Source organism: Argopecten irradians, chromosome 5 (assembly GCF_041381155.1).
Source record: "Argopecten irradians isolate NY chromosome 5, Ai_NY, whole genome shotgun sequence".
In the NCBI taxonomy this organism is placed as follows: Eukaryota; Metazoa; Mollusca; class Bivalvia; order Pectinida; family Pectinidae; genus Argopecten; species Argopecten irradians.
The window spans coordinates 34,261,967-34,285,073 of NC_091138.1; the positions used below are offsets into that span (position 1 = coordinate 34,261,967).

Consider the following 23,107-nt stretch of genomic DNA (forward strand, 5'->3'; position numbering starts at 1 on the left):
TCAGCTGAGCTGCCTTCAATTTCACTATGAGATTGTCCAGGGGTGTAGAGATCGTAAGTGATCGGAACCCCTGGAATATCGAGGATGGGGTCCACGGGGCTACAGGTCATCCTGAGAAGGGCTCTGTTCTGGGCTTACCACCTGTGCTCGGGTGGCCAAATTATCTGGCCATATCTGGCCAAATTACTGACATTTATTTTGAAATTTAGTCCCATTTAAGAAAAAAAATATATCAACCATGCAATATCTTCTGTGTTATAAGTATATGTTTAGTCTACTGAAGTGTCTGTGTCCGTTTTGCAAGGAAATTGCAATCTTACGGTACATCAACTTCGCTAGTCAAAGGTATTTCAGGGAGAGTATGGTACATGTAGTTTGAACTAACAAGGTAGTCCTGTTGGAAGGTCAAGCTCGGAACTTTTGAACTCCAGTTACATTGAAAGAAGACCAAGGAGATGTCATAACTTCTTATCGGTCTAGTATTATGTGTTTAGCTCTTCTGACTCGAAGGGTCAGGATGACCTATTGTCATCAAGCTTTGAACGTGCTTTTTACGATTAACAAATTCCCATTCAACCACAAATGGCAAAGCATAAATTTTGATTCAATGATTGCAGCTGGCTACAGTGCTTTAGTTTTTATTTTATTTAAAAATAAAGACATTATTTGGATTTTGTAGGTTGATATACCATAATGGATACGACTGGATATGGCTGTCAAGAAATCGAGCAAACGTCAGATTAACAGACTTTGGTACTTGAGTGTTTTTAAACCAAAACAGCAGTTTAAAATGAAATCGTTTAAGTCACAAAGACGGTCTAGTGAAAGAAAGTGTGAATTATGAATGCTGCATAGAGTTATAAATGTTTAATTCCATATAGTCTATAATATGCAGTGTATTGTCATAATGCTTTTCAAGCAACCTGATTTGGAAACATTCAAACGTTTTCAGCATGCGTTAGAAGTGAGGAACCATTATATCTCTATTTAATATCACATGGCACCACACATATTATTATTAATGACGGAATCTACTTTAAAGGGGGGCTACTCCTATATATTTCACTCTTCTGTGAGTGAAACCACAAATAGTGGTACAACGTGGTCATTGTTATGAAAAGGTAATGTATTCGATCTGGCAATTCTTAGCCTAATATGCTTATTATGATGGCAAATAAGATGCCATATGTTATATTGATACATTATTTTAGTGTTTTAAACCCGTTAGCATGGATATTACAAGTGCACATAACTGTAACTGTAACCTGCGACATGTGCGCGTTTCAAAAGATTTATTAGCTTAATGACTCAATATTTGTTGATCATAAGTGATAATCTTAAGACAGCCGTTTAGTTTTAAGATATTTTTCGATAGTAAAATAGTTAGTTAATATATAGGTAATAATCTCTATTGAATTCCAAAGGTGAAAAACACACAATATCAAATTTACTAAACTGTGTATTTTAACCGTGAAGTTAACTATGCTTGTAAAAATGTGTACGCACCATGTGTTTGCATGGCTGTGTAACAGGTTGTCAGCATGTATGTTTTAAATATCACTTGCAGATCTCCGTGAACAAGTCTATAAAATGACAACCAATAAATTACTGACCTTAGTGCTACTCAGGCAGGCACCAAGGATATTGCTGGGAATGAAGAAAAGGGGGTTTGGGGCCGGAAGGTGGAATGGATTTGGCGGGAAAGTGGAGCCTGGTGAAACTATAAAAGCTGCCGCAAGGAGGTATATAGTAAACTTGACTCTTGGAAGATTCGAAATGACAGCATGGCCTTTCTATGTCAGTTAAATAAATTTAATACAAGAAACACAATAACACAGTTAAACACACATATATTATATATACATAACTCAAAACAAGGAAAGGATGTTGACTGTTTATTGATGGATTGAAAGATTATCAGAAACCATAAAACAAATCTTTGGCGTAACAGGGGCTACTCACTCACAACTAACAATAAACAAAAACTGCTTGACTCTGTAGGAAAAGAGAAGATACATAACATATATTATATATACATATCTACATGTATATAGATGTGTATGTGATCCGTACTGATACGTACTGTTTTATTGCAAAAGTTTTTTGTTTGAGAACTTTGTGTATTTTTTTTGTTTAGGAAAAAGAATAATTTCTATTTTATAAACTGTAACTTTATTTTTGGAAGCTGTGCATAGCGTTAGTGGTTTTTAAGAACAAATTAAAAGCTATACGAAACTCCTACACTAATTATCATCGTCGATTACCTGCCGACAATAACCAGTCTAGCGTAGTGGAGTTAAGACATTTTGATATTCAATGATGCTAATTAGGTGTTTTGTAATTTTTTGATTTTGTAATATTTTGATACAGAGAACTACTGGAAGAATCGTGTGTAGTTTGTGACGATCTGAAGGAAGTAGGACTTCTGAAGTTTGAATTTAAAGATGAACCACAGATACTAGAAGTACATGTATTCACTTCCGATAACTTTGAAGGAGAGCCAAAGGAAACGGAAGGTAAGCCTTATTGACATAAATTAATGGCCAAAAAGTAAAGATCTGCTGTCATGAAATATGCCATTGACGGGTATTCATCTTGACCTAACGGTCTGATGTTTTCGCAAATACTGGATTTCTTGGTCACAGAACTGATCCCTTCCACCGGGTAGCAGGAATCGAAAATAAGCTATTATATCTATTGCAAAAATGTTTTGCTTCATTGTCATTTTCTTTCATATATACCATGGATTGCAGTGGTGATGAATGATAGAAAATAGTGTAACTGCAATGGGCCCTGAACATTTCTTGTTTCAGTCATTTTAAAAATAAAAGAAAAACAATTACTGAAATTGCTACATTCGAATAAGGAAAATGGGCTATCAAAGTTTTCCTTTAAGCCAATGAAGGAATACTTGAAATATTGTTGTCATTTTGGTAGTATGATGATGTGCTTGTTATCTCACTTTAATTCTACAAGATTGATGGTTTGGTCATCCTTGGAAGGGAGGGTGTGATTTTTAATTATCTTAAGTATATATGCTTCAGTGCAATATTAAAAATTGAAACACAACACGAATATAGCAGAGTTTCCGAGAATACACAAGGAAGTTCAACATGATCTATGCATTGAAGGATAAATTTAAGGGAGTGGGACGATTGGTTTGCCGTTGTCTGTATAATGTGACCGGGTAGGTGTATTTGTTTGGTGTCTTCGGCGACATGGTTTCATGAGATGACACTATCTAAAGGACAATAGTTCCACTATTACAAGGACACGCAACACGAATAAGGTATACCGCAGCCTCCCTAGACATACAGTCATCCAACACGAATAAGGTATACCGCAGCCTCCCTAGACATACAGTCATCCAACACGAATAAGGTATACCGCAGCCTCCCTAGACATACAGTCATCCAACATATCCCAACACATTGCTCCATGGAATAAGGTATCCAACACCAATAAGGTATACCACAGCCTCCCTAGACATACAGTCATCCAACACGAATAAGGTATACCGCAGCCTCCCTAGACATACAGTCATCCACATATCCCAACACATTGCTCACATGGAAGGCCGTCCTTAAATGAACATGTCTGTTAATAGGACGTCATAATGATAAACCAGACGGAACCAATGCATGTTTATATATTGTATACTTTATCATAACAGAAATGCGCCCTAAATGGTTTGACGAGAAGTCCATCCCCTTTGAGCAGATGTGGCCGGACGATATATTTTGGTTTCCGTTGCTGTTAGGTGGCAAATCATTCTCTGGATATTTCTGGTTTGAAGGACTCAATGACATTGTTAAGTACAATTTAGAAGAAGTGGAAAGAATAGAAAGCAGCACAAGTTAATATTTTAAGAAGTTTTAATTCCATCTGCTGAGACATTGCATTCATGTGAAGAGAAGAAGCCACCATTTTGACTCTTAACATACAATGTGTGTCAATTGACCATGATATTAGTGAATCTTCGACTTGCGCATGGAAAATGATTGAGTTTACCATACAAAAGTGTTCATTATCTTGATCATCCCTATGCTACTAGTATTCACCATTCGAAATAGGAATAAGGTATTAGATATTGAAATATTAAGCTAAATTTCTGGAAAACATCTGGAAATGAAAAATCAATCCATGGAAAACTGAAGCACCAAGAAATGTTTTTATATTATGTTTTTAAATACTTGTTTAGATAAAAGTTTATGTAAACTGAAACTGATAGCCAAATAGCGACATTTTGGAGATTATGCAAAGATAGATATGAGTGTTTCGGTAAGACTCCCCGGGGATGCTTTACTTGCGAAAACTATGAAATATTGGTGTCTTTTTATGTTAGTAAAACTAACTAAGGTTTTGACTAATTTCCGTTAGAACTGGTTTGTTTCCGAAATATGTGCAAGATTTTAATGAAGTCTTAGAGCGAATTGTCCCTTTAACTAAATTTCTGGAAAAACATCTGGAATGAAAAATCAATCCATGGAAAACTGAAACACCAAGATATGTTTTTATATTATGTTTTTAAATCCTTGTTTAGATAAAAGTTTATGTAAACTCATGTTCATGGAGATTATGCAAAGATAGCGACATTTTGGTAGATATGAGTGTTTCGGTAAGACCTCCCGGGGATGCTTTACTTGCGAAAACTATGAAATATTGGTGTCTTTTTATGTTAGTACTGTAATTGTTTATATTTGTGATCATACTAGCTTTAGTTTTTTTTATCTTATGTGAATTCAAATATTCTCAGAATGGATAACCAGTATTTCTAAACTGATCAAACTTTGTGAAAGGAACTGTTCATCTTTACCAGGTTAACGTTTTGATTATAAAATGTTGTTGTTCATAGCTAAAACAAAATATTCTTACAATTTGAAAGTATATATTATTTCATTCTTGATATTGACATCCGATGTAATATTGTTCAATGTGAAATTATTGATATCATTTTGCATTGATATTGTAAGCCATACTGTTTAAGAACATCATATTTTTTTTCATCATTTTTTACATCTTTTTTTAAATTAGTTGATTGTTGTGAAAACAAAACTGCTATTGGTGTTGATGTAAGCAATTATTGACCACAGGCACCTTAATTCCCAACCCATTCAGTCATAAAATACATTAATTCGATTATATCATTGTTCGCCCTAATCTGTGAACAAGAATAGGTATTAATTAATATGAGTTCAAAAGTTCAGTTTAGGACCAATATTCTTACCTACTTTCTATGAATGAGTAAGATCTTGAGGCTAAAGATACGAATGTACACGCACAAGACAATTACATGTATGATGATTGGTTTCTTTATTCACCATTCTTTGTTTCGATTTAATATAAAGCATATACATGCCATGCATCTTTTTGTAGCAAAAGACTTTGCTCAAATTGATTAAAATTAGAGTTGTAATTCCACTCCGCTACAATGTTCCTAACGATAACGCGGCATCGAACAGAGAGTTGTTGGAGGTGTCATAGAGCGTTGCAGTGGAGTGTAATTACAAGTTTTAATTTTCAAGTATATTGAAACTTAACTCTGCATACTTGTAAAGCTATCTTTATTTATTTGCTTGATGTTCTTGGTTCTTACAAAAATTAATTATTTTTGCCAAAAACTCTTTTTATTCAGTCCTAATTTAGTCATTGAGATTAATTTTTTCCATTGTAAGCACAAATTTGTTGTTGTTGACATTTCTTCTTCATCATGTTTCCATTGAAAATTCGCTTTTAATAAAGAATAACAAAAACACAGGTTTCGTACATTATCAATTTTATTCAAATAGAAAAAAATCGAGTTTATAATTATTTTTAAGATAGTGAGGTCTAACAGTATATATTTGTCCGTGAGCGTTGACAGTTTAACGTAGAATAAGAAATGGAGTCTTCGTTACTGATAATCAAACATTACATTGTGTCATTTATATATTAATTGTACGATCACAAATAAATATAATCTCATAAAAGAGTTCTTGTGATAAGAAAGTGAGATAGCTTAAGTGTCAAGAAATATTTGCTAATATAAATCATATTTTTTTTCATCATTTTTTACCTCTCTTTTTAAATTAGTTTATTGTTTTGAAAACAAAACTGCTATTGGTGTTGATGTAAGCAATTATTGACCACAGGCACCTTAATTCCCGACCCATTCAGTCATAAAATACATTAATTCGATTATATCATTGTTCGCCCTAATCTGTGAACAAGAATAGGTATTAATTAATATGAGTTCAAAAGTTCAGTTTAGGACCAATATTCTTACCTACTTTCTATGAATGAGTAAGATATTGAGGCTAAAGATACGAATGTACACGCACAAGACAATTACATATATGTTGATTGGTTTCTTTATTCACCATTCTTTGTTTCGATTTAATATAAAGTATGAAAAGACTTTGCTCAAATTGATTAAAATTAGAGTAGTAATTCCACTCCGCTACAATGTTCTACGATAACGCTCTGAAACAATGTGGCATCGAACAAAGTTGTTGGAGTGTGTCATAGAGTGTTGCAGTGGAGTGGAATTACAAGTCTAATTTCAAGTAGATTGAAACTTTACTTTATATACTTGTAAAGCTATCTTTATTTATTTTGCTTGATGTTCTTGGTTCTTACAGAATTAATTATTTTTGCCAAAAACTTTTTAATTCAGTCCTAATTTAGTCATTGATTTAATTTTTCCTTTGTAAGCACAAATTTGTTGTTGTTGACATTTCTTCTTCGTCATGTTTCCATTGAAATTCGCTTTTAAAAAAGAATAACAAAACACAGGTTTCGTACATTATCAATTTTATTCAAATAGAAAAAAAAATCGAGTTTATAATTAATTTAGATAGTGAGGTCTACAGTATATATTTGTCCGTGAGCGTTGACAGTTAACGTAAATAAGAATGGAGTCTCTTTACATACATCAACATTACATTGGTCATTTATATATACATTGTACGATCACAAATAATATAATCTATAAAAGGTTCTTGTGATAAGAAACGTGAGATAGCTAAGTGTCAAGAAATATTTGCTAATATAAATATAAAATAACAAATATTAAAAAATGTAATTAACAGGATTTACTTTTAGTGAATATGACTAAGATGAGAATAATCCCTACAAAAATATTTTTGACTTCAGTGGATAAGTTATTCTATTAAATAATTTCAACATACAGATAGGACTCGTGAAACAAACGTGTTTATAAAACAATCCCGAACTGATATTTTGTGCTTTGGAACAGATTGAAATTGTCATTACCTTATTCATCCATGAAACTTCATTATTGACTGATCTCGCCTTTGATTTAGAAGAGTCTAAATGTGTCTTCAGGGGTGAATGAGTTAAAAGGAAAATTGTGAATGATACTTTATTGGTAAAATCCATTATTACGTGTATATACAGTATGAAAGGTATTATAAACAGTATCTGTCGTATAAAAGATGCAGTATCACCGAGTGTTGGCACAGTTAAACGCTTAAACCGATAACCTTAACGTCAGATGTCGAATTAAATTCAATCAATTCTCATTTCTATAACCAGGTGTGCAATTCAATGGAATATGAATATCCAAAGTTAAAATTGGATTTATAAACATGTAGTCACATACAAAATGTATTTCATGTAACAACACTCGTGGGACCAAATCTAATCCGACATAAGTATGGAGGATTAATCTTGACCACTAATCCAGTCTACTGCAAGTAATTGATTACTCAGAAAGGGTGTGAAAGTTTGCATTACATGTTAAATGTTCACATGTTAAATGTTAATTATGTTTCATTTGGAATCTTACGTTACTTATTATAATATTAAATAGATCTACCGTTGTAATTGCTTCATTTGAAGTTGAATGCCATAGGATTATATTGTAAAATCGGTCGTTTTTGTGGAGAAAGATAAATTTGCGGGACATAATTGAAGTTGCAAAAAGTTATTCTGAAAAAAAGTAATGGGTAAATTATATATAAATTGTTTTCGGTAGATCACAAAATTGTCCGCAAAAGTAATTTCCTATACGGAATGTGGCATAGCATGCAGTAAGATGAATCTGCTAAAATTCTTTATAACCTTTTCCCACGAAAGCAAATGATAAAACCATCAAGTAAAACGTTTTCGGTGAATCCAAGATGAATATACTAAATATCACAACTTTCTTCCAAGAAGAATTTAAAATATTTTATATTGTAAATGCATGTACTACCAAACAAAATATATTCGATCGTCGAACTCACAGCAGTTTTTTTTTCTCAAAATGATGTCCAATTTCTTTCAAAAGATATGTGAAAACAGCTGTCCGCAATATAAAGAATAATTTGTTAATAAAAAGCTGGTACTTTAACAATTTGTAAGTCTTTGTCGAGTTTTTAGCACTTGTTGGTAGTACAAATGATGTTCTGTCACGTCCGTAAGGTATCACTTGGCGGCAGCATCACTTGTTTCGTCACGAATGGTGGTGTCCCGACATGCACCCTGGCTGGTAGTCAACTCGTCCACAGGCAAAACAAGTCTGAAGGAAAACAATATTGACTTGTACATCGTAAAGCTGAATACAATTCTGAACTTAGCATGAAATGTAAATATGAATACAATTCTAAACTTAGCATAAGATTATGATGTTAGGATTGCACATTTGTTCAAAATTACGACTCCAAAAGAGATCTGATCCATGTTTTTATTAAAGAGACCTACAATCATGTATGAATTATTTTATACATTTGTAGACAAATTTACTTGAAAACATATTAATTTCTTCCTTTTGTTAAGCTTACTACAATTCTGACATAAGCGTAAAATGTAAATCTGAATACTGTACAATATTGACCTCAGCATAAATCGCCTTATTATTGTACAGCTGTACAAATTATGACCACATAATAGGTCTAGCAACAATTTCTCGAAAAGAATGTACCTAAGTCAATTGCTTTACCAAAATTACATTCGAAGATAACTTCAGTTTTGAATTTAATAGTGGATTTGTTTAACTTGCAAGGACAATTTATTGTTTTTGAAAGCTAATCTGTCACCATATATCTTAAAGTGACTATCGTGAATACAACTATTGCATTCTTTTCTTGTTAGCTTACTAGTGTACACTCTAAATGTATACCGTTGATTATGTTTTATGAATGAAGTTTATATATATAGACAAATCTTCCATTGAAACTGATTACCAGGTTATATATATAATCCACTTACCCCCTGTTATAATCCGGAGTGATCAGGTCACCAAGCGTATGAAAGAAAGAGAACTTTTATTGAGGACAAAATTACTTAGTAAGTAAATCAAACATCTATTTACAAGTTACTGTGGACAAAGTCACATAAAAACACATGATTGTTTTTTACTGCAACATTGTACTGAATGATTATCTTCTCATTATGTACAATGCAAATATATTCAGCAAAATTTACAGCAAAATAGGACCAACATTTGGGTCGCAAATTCACTCAGCAATTTTATTTTGACAGGATAACTAACTTTGAAAAAAATAGAATGTGTTCAAAGTGCATTTTATGTTGTTGAAAAAGAACAATCTTATCGATATCTATTGTTTGTGATTACTTTGAAGAGAGGAATCATTACAAGCAATCAATGCATGATACAATTATTTCGCTATTCGTCAGCATAAGAGTTCTAACTTTCATGGGTGTAATATGTTGTTAAAGAAATATTTAAAAGAAAGAAATTTGTTAAGGCAAAGGCTTGTTAAATTAGTTTATTCGGCTGACAATTTGTTTAGACACTTACCCCCTTTGGTATCAGCACAGCAAACGGAATGAAAAAGATAAAAGAAGCCATTTAAATAGGTAACATTTAAATGTCATTAAGTTCAATGTTATGATAACCTTCAGACGGTTCTCGTAAATTAACATACGTCGTTATTGATGAATTGACAAAAAGTTAAATACAAATTTTGTATGCATAAAGAAAATAACACATTAGTAGTTTCACTTAGCTTGAAAACTCTAAGTTGAAACGTTCATTTGGATATACAAGAAGTGAGCAACCTTCATCCAAATTCAAATATTCAGTTTATATGAATACACAGTCGCCTTCTATTCTGTTAGCCGTGGTATTTTGCTTAGATTGTTAAGATATTCTAAGGAAGTCTGTTGTCATATTTGACATAATGGAGTAACAGAATATACTCACAAACACCTAGCCATGATTGTCGATGATGCAGGTAACAACAGTCAGATTTAAAAGCAGGTGGAGGGAGAAAACAGAAAAAATATTATACAAACATAATTGATAATGTGATAATTATATAATTATGTACGTATTTAAAACGCCGAATGAATTTCGTATCAATTATGTTCCAAGCCATTTGATTTGATTGACAATGATTGACAGCTAGACAAAATATTAATGACATCCTTTGATACATTTTGTTTTCATTTGATCCACATTAAATGTGCTTGCATAATATATATATATACACATAATTTTCTGCTCAAATTTTGAACAAATGCTCGATCAACATAAAATCGAGTTATTTTTTATGTGTTTATAAATTGCAAATACTGTATACACAATAAACTATACTTACATCCATCTGCAAATAAAATGTAAGAAGAATTAGTTCATATTATAAAATATATATGTAATACATGTAGGATGTGATTGAAATTATACGAAGTTTTCGAGTTTTTAGCACTTGTTTGTAGTACAAATGGTGTATTTTACTTTGAAATGCAAATTATACGTAAAGACTGTATGATTATGATGTGTAAGCCAGAAAGCAGATGCATGCTCGTAACGTAAATTAACCTACACAATTAATTTGCTTTAAAATCGAATTCAGAGATTGAAACATCTGACAAGTTCATTGTGTTTTATGCATACTTACAATCTATTGATCGGCGGAATTGTAGAATGAAATGAAAAAAGAAAATACAAAATAATTAGAGAATTATTAAGTGATCTATGAAAATATCATTTATAAAACACACAAGCAAAAGGTATTTCTTAATCAGATTTTTTTGCTTTATTATGGTAAACGATCGGCATCCATAATACCATATTTCAATATTCTTTACGAAAATAAACTTTTGAGACTCGTGTTAAAGCTAAAACAAAAATATATTTCTAAACCAGATCAGACATATTATCAACATATCAATATGTTACTTGAATTTTTCCCAAAAACAATTCATAGTTACAATGTTTATTTTCATGACAGTTATCTAGATCTACCTAGTTATACCACTTCCTTGCGGAGAGGTAAATATCCAGGAGTTTTGGAAGGGAATTAAAATGGCACTGTTTACCCATAACCGAGTTCACAACAGCCATGTTAATCGGGCTCGCGACAAGGAAGAAATGGCTTACATTAAAGCAAAGAACATGAAGTGACAGTTTGATAATTTGGTAATAATACGCTGTAAACACCCTATCCTACTCGGCACTGCGGCCCTATCAGATAGCGCACTTGCCCAGATAATTCTTTATACAAATATTTAAACCTGGCAAATATTTACTTATGGGATGTGATATAATCAATACACATTCTATCGTTCGGACTGTCGAGTCACTTCAATCACCGGGACAAGGGTTCTATTGTGGGTCGTAGACTGATCTGAAATGACTGCCCATACAGAAGTTCAATGTAATACCATTAGAAACGAGTGCTAATACAGTTAAAAAATATTTAGTATTGTGAGTTTATTGTTGAACTGGGTACGTATTGCAGGCTGTATGAGTCAATCAGAGTTTATGATTTCGTTCTATGATCCAACTTCTCACATTACATGGCGACAAAGCGATTACTGAGTTGCTAACTGTTTAAAAGCGAGAGTACATTACTATCGTATTGTTAAATATATTTTTTATTTTAGCTATTTGTAATACTTATTTGTTTCTGTTTCTTATACACGTACACTAATAGCACACTGGTGTATATGCTGTTTAGGTTTTCGTCGTGATTTGATCGAGTTGAATTCGTTGCACTTAAAATCACAAATAATAATACTTTTGTGCTTGTTATATATTATACTTTCGCTTAAATTCACTAATTCGTCGCTATGGTATCTACTTTAAATATTAGTCATTTTCGCCCACTTTTACAATTATCATTACCTGTCCGTGTACTCCCCTTTTGTCAGTGAAATGTCATTATCTGTGTCCTTAGTAACTTACATTACAGGTATTTACCAACACAGACGCCTGTCTGATAGAAAGATATATAGTTTATCCAGTGTTATCGCCATTTATAAAGTCTGCTGCTATGTCAACAATGTCTATTATTTATATGCTACATTTAATGACGTAAGTTATTTATTGTTTTATTTGCTTCTTATATTGCGAGAAACCCTTATCTCACCATTATTTATGGTGACGACTTTACGTCATATCAACAGCCATTTTGCAGGTGTATATAAGATTTGAAGATTTATTGAAGAGTTTCCGGAATAAAGACACAAAGTTATAGACACAATATAGACAGAAACCGACCAAGTAAGGCCTTGAAATAGCGACATAGAGATTCCATTGTTGTGGTAGATTGGTTCACCTATTTAAGCTATGGAGTTTAAAGACCTCCGAACAGAAACAACAAGTACTACAACTTATAAGAAATCATTTTAGATGACATGGATGTAAGCGAATGAAAGGATGTAAACGAAACAAAAATTCCCAAACCCTATCACCTAGAGGTTACCTTCACTATTTGTCACTGTGGTTCTATAAGAACTTATTATTAAAGATCGTAACTGGATTTGATCGAGACCAAAACACAACATTTCCACTTCGAGAATAAAAATGTCCCCCTAAAGGGACGTTTCCCTACGTTTTTAAACTCGTTTTTTTCAGTAAAGATAGAAAGGAGGGAAAAGAATAATAAGGGATAAATAGATCAACAACAATAGGAATTTCCATCCGAAATTAACATTCCTAATGATAACCATGGGTCACTATATCAATTGATCAACTGTGTCTGGCAAGTATTCAGCTGTACATTTATTGCTGGCGGGATAGACCTATAGTGATCCCGTATAGAAAGTATGGGTAGGGAGCAATGGAAAAGAAATATGAAAAAATAAATTAAAGATAAATATATGCATACGAGACCAAGTATATATTCAACACAATTCAGTTATCACAAAATAGAGCTGTAATAATATTGAAACGCGTACCAATGTACCACAAAGGTGAATACCCCTCGATTTCCTATTCGGGCCTGACCCTGGTGAGAACGTTTTCAATACCCTCTCGTGTGTTTATAAGTAGATTGAAACCAATTTAGCCGGACAATCATGAATGAATAAATCTACATATAGTATGAACACTTACCGGCTGTTTGGTTGAAATTATGTTGTCAAGAAGCACAGGAATATGAAAAAGAAGATTAAATATTAAACTTGGGACATTTGGATTTATAACGATAGTAACTTTGGAGTCAAGGGGAAACTTCAAACATCATTTCAGCTTTAGATTTCATATTACAGTTGTTTGAAAAAATGCATTTTTTTCAAACATCATTTCAGCTTTAAATTTAGTGCAGAATTTTTTACACATTAAATAGTAGATCTACGGTAAGCTGTCCTTCTAGAAATGATGAGTGTATTCATAATGAATTAATATGTATTTGGTCTATAATACATATGTCGATAATGGGAGGCTACTAAATTTGAATCTCTCATAGATCACACGAAACGTTTATCAACACACCTACCTGGATGATTTAAACATGACCTTTTTAACTATATACAACGATATCAATATCAAAATACTAGTTTAATTAGATCGGTATACTCTGAACAAGACAAACACTCGGAATAAGGGTGATAGGCAAAGTTGACGAAATATCATGTAACACAAAACAAGAAAACAACTTTTAAAAAGGGATGAAAAGTAACAACACTCACCCCTGCATGCCATCGACATGCCTTCTCGTTGTTGGACATTGCGTTGTAAAGCTTTTTACACCTAATACACGAGAATACAGCATGACCCGTCCGTGAGGGATGAGGGGGAGGACTAGTACCTTCGTCACCATTTGGCTGATTGTTCACAACTTCTGTCAAAAACACATCACTTGTTTTGTTATTTGTTAGACTTTCTAGGGAACCGTGCATTTTATTTTTGCCGTTTTTAAGATATCGCGTATGTTCCAAAACTACTCTCCTGTCTTCTACTTCTCGTCGAATGTTCTGTTTCGTGAGATGTGCCCGATGTCGTTTCACGTCGTTGGCATGGTTACGTTGTTCCCGAATTATTTGCTGTTTGAGTTTCTTCTCAAGACACCTCACTCTACTCTGATGAGTGAAAAGATTACAGTATATGGTGACAAAACCACAAGCTTCACATTCAACATCGCGGAAATCACACTCCTCAACGTGCTTCTTGATATCACACCTTCGGATTTTTTTCTTGCATCCTTTGGAAATATTCGGACATGTCATTGCCGTATTTGGACATTCATCACCCATATGGTCTGGTAAGCTGGACAGAGGAAACGTTTTCCCACACTTATTGTGACAACGAATTTGTAAAGTTAAAAGCTCTAGCCGGAAATCCATGGAAGGCGGGGACATTTTTTTTATCAACTGAGCACTGCAGTCTGGGCACCGCTTTGCCATGTCGCCCCCAAGTCGCTTTTTGACACAAGAACTACAGAAGATATGGCCACAATGATTTGCCACTGGGTCCAAGAAGACTTTGTGGCACAGTTTGCACACATATTTGTCGTCCACAGGATCGACAAACTGACGCGGATCTAGTCCCATCCTTTTCTTCTATTTGTGCTCACCCTGAAGAATGAAACAACATTTATAAGTAATTCAGAAACACCAATAAAATACGATTTTGCTATCTTATACATTTTTTTGGTACATCAGTATCTCCTTAACTGTCTAACTGTCATACAGCATTTGTCATTGTTAAAATATTTAAAGAAATTAACTATGACATGAAATACTATAGACATACAAATAATTGAAAATTTCATATACTAGTAAGCACCCACTTTCTTGTTTAATGAATAATTACAATTACAAACACAAAAAGTCTTGTATCTATTTTGGATCTGGAACATAAAGCACTTTTTATTTACATATCTTTGCCCGACCAATCAAAATATACGTTACTTCCTCGAATCTCACATATGATTGGTTAAGATAAAACTTAGAATAGTATCGTGATTATAATTTCATGTAGACCATAACGATAGATTTGATAGGACATATTTTTTGCGACGTCTTTCATCTAAATTGAATATTGGCTATGTAATAAAGAGTAAAATGAACGTTAGGAACGAGAATGAACACAATTATTTTGTTTGTAGTCTAAAATGAAGCAAATGACAAATTAAGTACGGAGCTATTCCACATTTTGTTTTACTGGAAAAGTGCTCGAGTATTTTTGGTTATGACATGAAATAATCGTAATAACTGTACAATAAAGCCACTCGTAATTCAAATTACATGTCATGTCAGAACTATTGGCATTAGTGTTGGGCATTATTTAAACGTCGTTCTCCTACCAATTAACGAGTGGTTATTACTCATCAGTTAAATAGATACGCCTAACGAAGTAAGAGTAAATATATACACCCGAAATACTAATGGAGATTAATCCCGAAAATACACGCGAACAAAAGACCGATTGAATAGTGATCTTTGAAGAGCTATATATACTTATTCAGTATGTTATACGAACAGAATAGTCTGGACATGATTGAATACAAAGAAAAAATTTATGCTGATTTCTATTGTGAAAGTATAAAAGCAATCAGAATAGAAAGCGTTGTAAAATTTGCTCTATTAAACATAATGCGACCTCTATGCTTTTTGACTTAATGAAAACTTGCATGCAGAAATTTGATTTAACCTTGTTAAAGATTAAAGCCTTACGTGTTGGAGTTTATTTTATGTACAAGATAAAATAGTAAAATAGAAATGAATAAGCTGTAGAATTTGGTCTCCTATCAATATAATCCGATCACGTGCCCGTCTTCCTTGAGGTTTTCTGATGTGATAAAGCCGATTTTGTTTCAACTGATACAACGCTTAATACGCACGTGTTCGAGCAAAATGGAACCCAATGAGCCATACAATTTGATATCTCTTTAATATTGCCCAACATATAGCTATGATTTTCTTTGGGTTTGTGGTGTTTAAAGTGAAAGCATGCAAACAGTTTTTATTTCATTCGATTGAAAACTTAACCCTTGTGCATTGAACTTTATAATATATGTTCAATAAAACCAAAATGAATTCCAGTGATTTGGTGTACATAAAATACGAATCCATTTTGACCCGGTATGTTCATGACATGATGAGATGCTTGTGTGTTGGACTGTATCGTATGAGTACTACAATAGTAAAATGGATTTCTCGATGATCTATAAAATTTTATCTATTTAAAATATATTTGTATGGCTTAATCAAGGGCTTGTGATATTGTTTGACATAACGGTACGCAAAGTGAAAGCTTGCATGCAGAGATTTATTTAATCTCATCTGATTGAATACCGAATTACTTTACATGTTGAACCGTATTGTATGCGGGAGATAGAGAAACAAACATTGAAACCAATGAGCTGTAAAATTTGGTCTTGCAAAATATGACCCTATAATGTGCCTATGAATTCGTCTGGTTTCGTGGTAAGTGAAATGAAAGCTTGCATGCCTAGATTTGATTTCAACTGATTGAACACTGAAGCCTTCCGTGTTGGACTATATCGTATGTTGGGTTTATTGAGGTATATCGGCCTGTGATTACCAGTTTATGGATGTGTATCCTCAGCTGTTATTAATAATTCAGCCTATAATGGACTCTACAGGTTTGTGTGTCAATCCATTCCCATATACAACAATGGTAGCATCGATAATAGTGATGGTCATGTCTACTCGATTCGATATTGCAAACATACAGTATTTCAAATGTATCAATAATGACTATTATCAAGTCTTTAGTGAGTGTGTTGTCAAACCATGGCATGTAGATGATACTTGTACCATTTTATAGAAAATTCATTTGAAATATGAACAGGTGGCTTAAAATCCTGTAATTGTCCACACGTTTTGATGTCATTGTAAATGGGCCTGAATAGCTGCAGACTACACAACAGTTGAACTAAATATTTTTGACGATTTCTAAAACATTTGCAGATTAATTTATCGTTATATCAAAAGTATTACGGGTTGAAAGACTGATCATTCTGATATGTAATATTCATAGTTTCTTATTTAAAACAAAAAATATTTTTGTCTAATTATTACAGCAATTTATTTTTGACCAAATGTGTCTACCAAACAAGGTCTAAATTATTTTAAAGTAAGCATTCATATTTACTGTATCATAATCTGAGTCATAAATACTTCTGATATTTACTGTCTGAGTTTTATATAGCTACAAATACGCAAATAGACATTCATAATCGATTTTTTTAAAAATAGTTAATAGAAGCAATTCTTAACTTAACAGAAATAAAAGCAAAACCTATTTATCATACGTTACATGCTTAATCTAAAATAAAATATTTACATTTTTCCCGACAAAAAGTTTTTAAACGCGTTTCCAAAATCTAAATGCTGCATTTTAGCACCGATACATATCGACTATTTGCTGTGGGTTCTCATCCTGTCAAATGTCCATTGACCGAGCAGTCATGCGGGAAAAATTCGATGAAAAATTGGGGTTAGATGTTTAGAATGTTTTGATGGATTTTATCCGCGGTATCCATGTCAGCGTGAAAAGCACTGAATGACAATATTTGCCTTCATAATGGTTTGTATGTATCAAAGAAAGGCGACCTAATTGGACGTGATATCATATCTCTAGATTAGAGAGGGAACCGCACGGTGTGTTAGTGGGGATGTTCGCGCTGTAGTGATTGATTTTTCATGGATTTTAAATCTTTTGATAACATATATCATAGCAGGGTTGTCTCCTGTGTCATCACATACGTGTGTGTGTGGAAGGATATCGTGTCGGTGTCTACAGTGAGAGATCTACAGTGTATCCTGTTGTGCATTGATAAGGTGTCACTTTGTGGTCTAACTGTAACTATTTGTTTGGTTGATTTATAGGAAAGTTTATATACAAAATGTCAAAATATAGATATAATTAGTTTATTGATATAAGTTTGGTTGATGAATACGAAAGTTTATATACATAGTGTCAAAATATAGATATAATATTGGCTGATTGACATAAGTTTGGTAGATGAAGTTTATATACATAGCCGTTGTGTGTCAAAATATGGATATATGGTTAATGATATAAGGTTGGTGAATACAAAAGTTTATATACATAGTGTCAAAACAAAGTCAGACCTGGCTGATAAATGATACATGCATATAAATATTGTTGAAAACAATCGGCCGTGAAGCCAGAACAGAAACGGTGAACGGGACCTGGTATCAATAGGTACCAAGGTGATACCAAAACAAAGGAATGCCAAGATGGATGTCACCAGTTGTTATGTAATTATCATCCTCGATACTTTGGGAATAACTGTCACCCTCGTTATATCCACTAATCCCTGGAAATATCGAGGATGAAATTTTATCAAATTATAGTTTAAATGGTTACTATTTGAGAAAAATGGGTAAATATTCTCATCTAGATTTTCTGGTAACGATTGTAATAGTTCTGTAAATAAACCCATTGGTCCATATTTGTTCTTGTCTTAAACGTTTAAATAAATGAACAAATGTATCATTCATATTGGTTCCTGTTTTAAGAATTGAAAAGTTTAGGAATGTGTATTGAAATGGTTAAGCAAACATACAAAAATGGTTCCTGTTCCAAGTTTGACTCGAATTAACGTTGTTGTGGGTCGTCGGTTGTTGCCTCCATCATCTAGAACCGTGTTCTAAAGGGTTGGGAGGTTATAAAGACTATTGAATGAGACTGAGTACTTAATTGTAACGAAGAGAAAGGGTTTGGAAGTTATAAAGAATATTGAATGAGACTTAGTACTAAATTGTAACGAAGAGAAAGTACAGGAGACATAACAAATCTTTTAATCCAACCCAAGATTGAGTTATAGGGTCGGGTACACGGTAACATGTAAGAGTAGGCAAACTTCCTGATTGGTGTCATAAAACATTAATTATATAACATTTCTGCTTTGATTGAGTGTAGCAAATATAATAAATTATCTTTGTCGCGAGGACAATATAAGGTTTTGAATAGCTATATTCTCTATAAATTTATATAGGTTAAGTACAATATATAGTTAATTGCCGTATGATCAGATTAAGTCATATGGTTCCAAAAATGACTTGGATTTTCATCGTGAAATGGTTGATTAATGGTGTATAATAAAAGTTGTTGCGACATAAAATGTGTCATTTAACTATATTGTGAAAGATCTTATACATTTGTATTATCATTCTAATGAAATAAGTCATTGAATGTGTTATATTATTTATTAAGCTAATGATAAGGGGTATACAATTGACAATATTCAGATTAACGATAACTTATTTAAAACTACTTGTATGAACACGATGACATTATTAAAAATTACTTTTTCTTATGTTGACTCAGTCATAGTGATAACTCATTTGAAGAAGATAGTTTCGCTTTAGTGATAATTCAAATGAAGAAAATAATTTCCATTAAAAGTATTAAAAGCTTTAAGTTACCTTTCACGTCGATGATGTTTCCGAAGTAGTCCAAATCCTGATCGAACTCCGCTCACCAGGTAACTATAAATACTGCTCTCACCTACCAGACGACACAGGTAAATATACCGTAGATAGTTGCCTTTCACAGGTAAGTCAGAGGTAGGGCACGGACAGTTCTAAATCCATTATGTATATATAACATTTACGGAAGAAATCCAGCAAAGATACCACTCAATGTCAACAGGCTTTGGTTTACGATATCCAAGCTGTTAAATATATATGCGAGGCGAAATAATGGTAATTTGGCACTTGCGTGTTACCGAAATAAAATCTGTGTGTTCGATCTGGCTTTCGACCATACAGTCTTTGTATTGGTAAATGTTTTACGTGTTTGTAGAGAGGGAATTTAAACGAACAAGTACAAACTGCTGTTGTATGATTTAAACCCGGTATTAACGCCGGTGAATTGGTGTGCTGTTTAATCATCCTTGTCGGGTTTAACGTGGCAAGTTATGGTACCAAATCTCTTACTAAACAAAACAGAATTAGAAAAGGAAAAATAACCCAAAGTCATGTTACATAATGTTTTCATTAACATTCCAATCACCTCATTATGCTGATTTTCGCATTTATTAAAGTTAAAGGGCACAGCTGCAATGTCCTTTCTAGGGCTCCTCTAATAATGTAACGAATTAAGTTCGATAGCCATTAAAAGTACTACGATGTGCTTAATTCCATTTAGCGACATATAATCTTAATTGAATGGCAATAAAAACAACTTAAAGTACCAAACTTATCGCATGCCTGAATTTGTCAATTTCTACTTTTCTTTTATTGGTGTTCATAATGTCTAGTTTGAATTCTCCTGGAATCTTGTACATTGAAATGGAGGGGCCCTGTCCATTTTGTATTCTCCTGAAATCTAGTACATTGAAGTGGAGCGGACCCTGTCTAATTTGTATTCTCCTGAAATCTAGTGTATTGAAATGGAGGGGACCGTATTATCCTGAAATCTATTACATTGAAGCGAATGGTCCTGTCTACTTTGTATCCTCTTGAAATCTTGCATGTTGAAGTGGAGGGACAGTATCTGAAATCTAGTACATTGAAGTGGCATTGGGGACAGTATCTGAAATCTAGTACATTTGAAGTGGTGTGGACAGTATTGAAATCTAGTACATTGAAGTGGTGGGGACAGTATCTGAAATCTAGTACATTGAAGTGGTGGGGACAGTATCTGAAATCTATGGTGGGGACAGTATCTGAAATCTAGTACATTGAAGTGGTGGGGACAGTATCTGAAATCTAATACATTGAAGTGGTGGGGACAGTATCTGAAATCTAGTACATTGAAGTGGAGAGGACTAATAGAATCTTATATAGGTCTTTCAAGTGGACGGATATCTCAACCCGAGTAAAAGATATTGGCCGGTCAACCTGAGGCTTGCCGAGGGGAGAGGGCTTGTAGATGACGTATTGATGACGTCACGTCATTGTCTAGCGCGTGTGAGCTGTCTTTTCCCTACCCCGGTAAAAGACAGAGTCCCCAGACAGGGATATCCACAGCTTTACCGATGTGAGATTTTTCTATCTCACCATAGGATAAAGACAAACTACATGAGATCTTTGCACGTGCTTAACAACTGTTTGACGTCACAACAACAGTCTCATGACGTCGCGGTAACAGTATTATAACGTCACCAATACAATGAAATGACGTCACAAAGACGAAGACGAGGATTCATTCAGGTTACGTCATCCTCGCTTGCATAATTGACATGTTTATTAAAGACACAAAGTGGTGCACGGGGTAAGAGAAAAAGAATCGTTCACCCTCTAAAAAAAACGAGGCTTTGCCGAGTGTTTGACAGCTTAAGAATCTGATCCCGAGGGTTGAGATCTCCTGTCTCACCCCAAAGGGGGTGACAGAAATATTCTAACCCTGTCAAGTATGGGAGAAAGTATTATCCTGAAATCTATTACATTGAAGCGGATGGCCCTGTCTACTTTGTATCCTTTTGAAATCTAGCATATTGAAGTGGAGGGGACAGTATCTACATTGTATTCCCCTGAAATCTAGTACATTGAAGTTGAGGGGACCTTGTCTAATTTTTATTCTCCTGAAATCTAGTACATTGAAGTTGAGGGGACCCTGTCTAATTGTATTCCCTGAAATCTAGTACATTGAAGTTGAGGGGACCCTGTCTAATTTGTATTCCCCTGAAATCTAGTACATAGAAGTTGAGGGGACCCTGTCTAATTTGTATTTTCCTGAAATCTAGTACATTGAAGTTGAGGGGACCCTGTCTAATTTGTATTTTCCTGAAATCTAGTACATTGAAGTTGAGGGGACCCTGTCTAATTTGTATTTTCCTGAAATCTAGTACATTGAAGTTGAGGGGACCCTGTCTAATTTGTATTCCCCTGAAATCTAGTACATTGAAGTTGAGGGGACCCTGTCTAATTTGTATTCCCCTGAAATCTAGTACATTGAAGTTGAGGGGACCCTGTCCAATTTGTATTCCCCTGAAATCTAGTACATTGAAGTTGAGGGGACCCTGTCCAATTTGTATTCCCCTGAAATCTAGTACATTGAAGTTGAGGGGACCCTGTCTAATTTGTATTCCCTGAAATCTAGTACATTGAAGTTGAGGGGACCCTGTCCAATTTGTATTCCTGAAATCTAGTACATTGAAGTTGAGGGGACCCTGTCTAATTTGTATTCCCCTGAAATCTAGTACATTGAAGTTGAGGGGACCCTGTCCAATTTGTATTCTCCTGAAATCTAGTACATTGAAGTTGAGGGGACCCTGTCCAATTTGTATTCCCCTGAAATCTATACTGAAGAACAATTTGTATTCCCCTGAAATCTAGTACATTGAAGTTGAGGGGACCCTGTCTAATTTGTATTCTCCTGAAATCTAGTACATTGAAGTTGAGGGGACCCTGTCCAATTTGTATTCCCCTGTAAATCTAGTACATTGAAGTTGAGGGGACCCTTTCTAATTTTTATTCTCCTGAAATCTAGTACATGAAGTTGAGGGGACCCTGTCTAATTTTTATTTTCCTGAAATCTAGTACATTGAAGTTGAGGGGACCCTGTCTAATTTGTATTCCCCTGAAATCTAGTACATTGAAGTTGAGGGACCCTGTCCAATTTGTATTCCCCTGTAATCTAGTACATTAAAGTTGAAGGACCCTTTCTAATTTTTATTCTCCTGAAATCTAGTACATTGAAGTTGAGGGGACCTTGTCTAATTTGTATTCTCCTGAAATCTAGTAACTTATTATTAGACATGGAAGTATAACACAGGACATGGTTTGTGAAAATTATATTCTAGTTTATATGTTTTTTTCTTATTAACAAACCTTTATCCTGTCAGTTTCTTTCACTTCTTTGCTCCTTGTAAGACCATATAGTGTTTTTATGCTATTGTGTGTTCTTTTTTTAATTTCCGAAACCTCCTTGTCAGTGAGGTTAAATAATATTTCTCCTATGGAACTACACTTGTACCTTAAATTAATGATT

The 23,107-nt window shown here is 33.7% G+C and overlaps 2 protein-coding genes and 1 long non-coding RNA gene across 4 annotated transcripts; 1 reads left to right on the forward strand and 2 right to left on the reverse strand.

The window, feature by feature from the left end:
• Nucleotides 1-1,003: 1,003 nt before the first annotated feature.
• LOC138324546 (oxidized purine nucleoside triphosphate hydrolase-like) lies at nt 1,004-4,216 on the forward strand. The gene is made up of 4 exons (XM_069269599.1): nt 1,004-1,121; nt 1,568-1,742; nt 2,371-2,516; nt 3,674-4,216. Exons 2-4 carry the CDS (start codon nt 1,591-1,593, stop codon nt 3,859-3,861), a joined length of 486 nt encoding a protein of 161 aa, XP_069125700.1. The 5' UTR covers nt 1,004-1,121; nt 1,568-1,590; the 3' UTR covers nt 3,862-4,216.
• A 2,559-nt stretch (nt 4,217-6,775) lies between these two features.
• Nucleotides 6,776-10,547, reverse strand: LOC138323630 (uncharacterized). 2 transcript variants are annotated; one of them, XR_011208576.1, is made up of 3 exons: nt 10,151-10,547; nt 9,193-9,748; nt 6,776-8,503 (listed from the first exon to the last, which is right to left on the reverse strand). It is a non-coding gene; the product is annotated as an uncharacterized lncRNA (long non-coding RNA). The 2 variants fall into 2 exon arrangements; XR_011208575.1 differs by having other exon boundaries at nt 9,193-10,547.
• Nucleotides 10,548-10,619: 72 nt separating this feature from the next.
• LOC138323631 (TNF receptor-associated factor 3-like) lies at nt 10,620-20,016 on the reverse strand. Its single transcript, XM_069268373.1, has 2 exons — nt 19,597-20,016; nt 10,620-14,748 (listed from the first exon to the last, which is right to left on the reverse strand). The coding sequence occupies exon 2, from the start codon at nt 14,722-14,724 to the stop codon at nt 13,804-13,806; it is 921 nt and encodes a 306-aa protein (XP_069124474.1). The 5' UTR covers nt 14,725-14,748; nt 19,597-20,016; the 3' UTR covers nt 10,620-13,803.
• Nucleotides 20,017-23,107: the final 3,091 nt, after the last annotated feature.

Bases quoted from the DNA above. Each gene is read 5' to 3' on its own strand.
- LOC138324546 (XM_069269599.1), top strand. From the start codon at position 1,591: ATGACAACCAATAAATTACTGACCTTAGTGCTACTCAGGCAGGCACCA. The intron at 1,743-2,370 runs GTATATAGTAAA...ATTTTGATACAG, and splicing joins ATAAAAGCTGCCGCAAGGAG to AGAACTACTGGAAGAATCGT. The intron at 2,517-3,673 runs GTAAGCCTTATT...TTATCATAACAG, and splicing joins AGAGCCAAAGGAAACGGAAG to AAATGCGCCCTAAATGGTTT.
- LOC138323631 (XM_069268373.1), bottom strand. From the start codon at position 14,724: ATGGGACTAGATCCGCGTCAGTTTGTCGATCCTGTGGACGACAAATAT.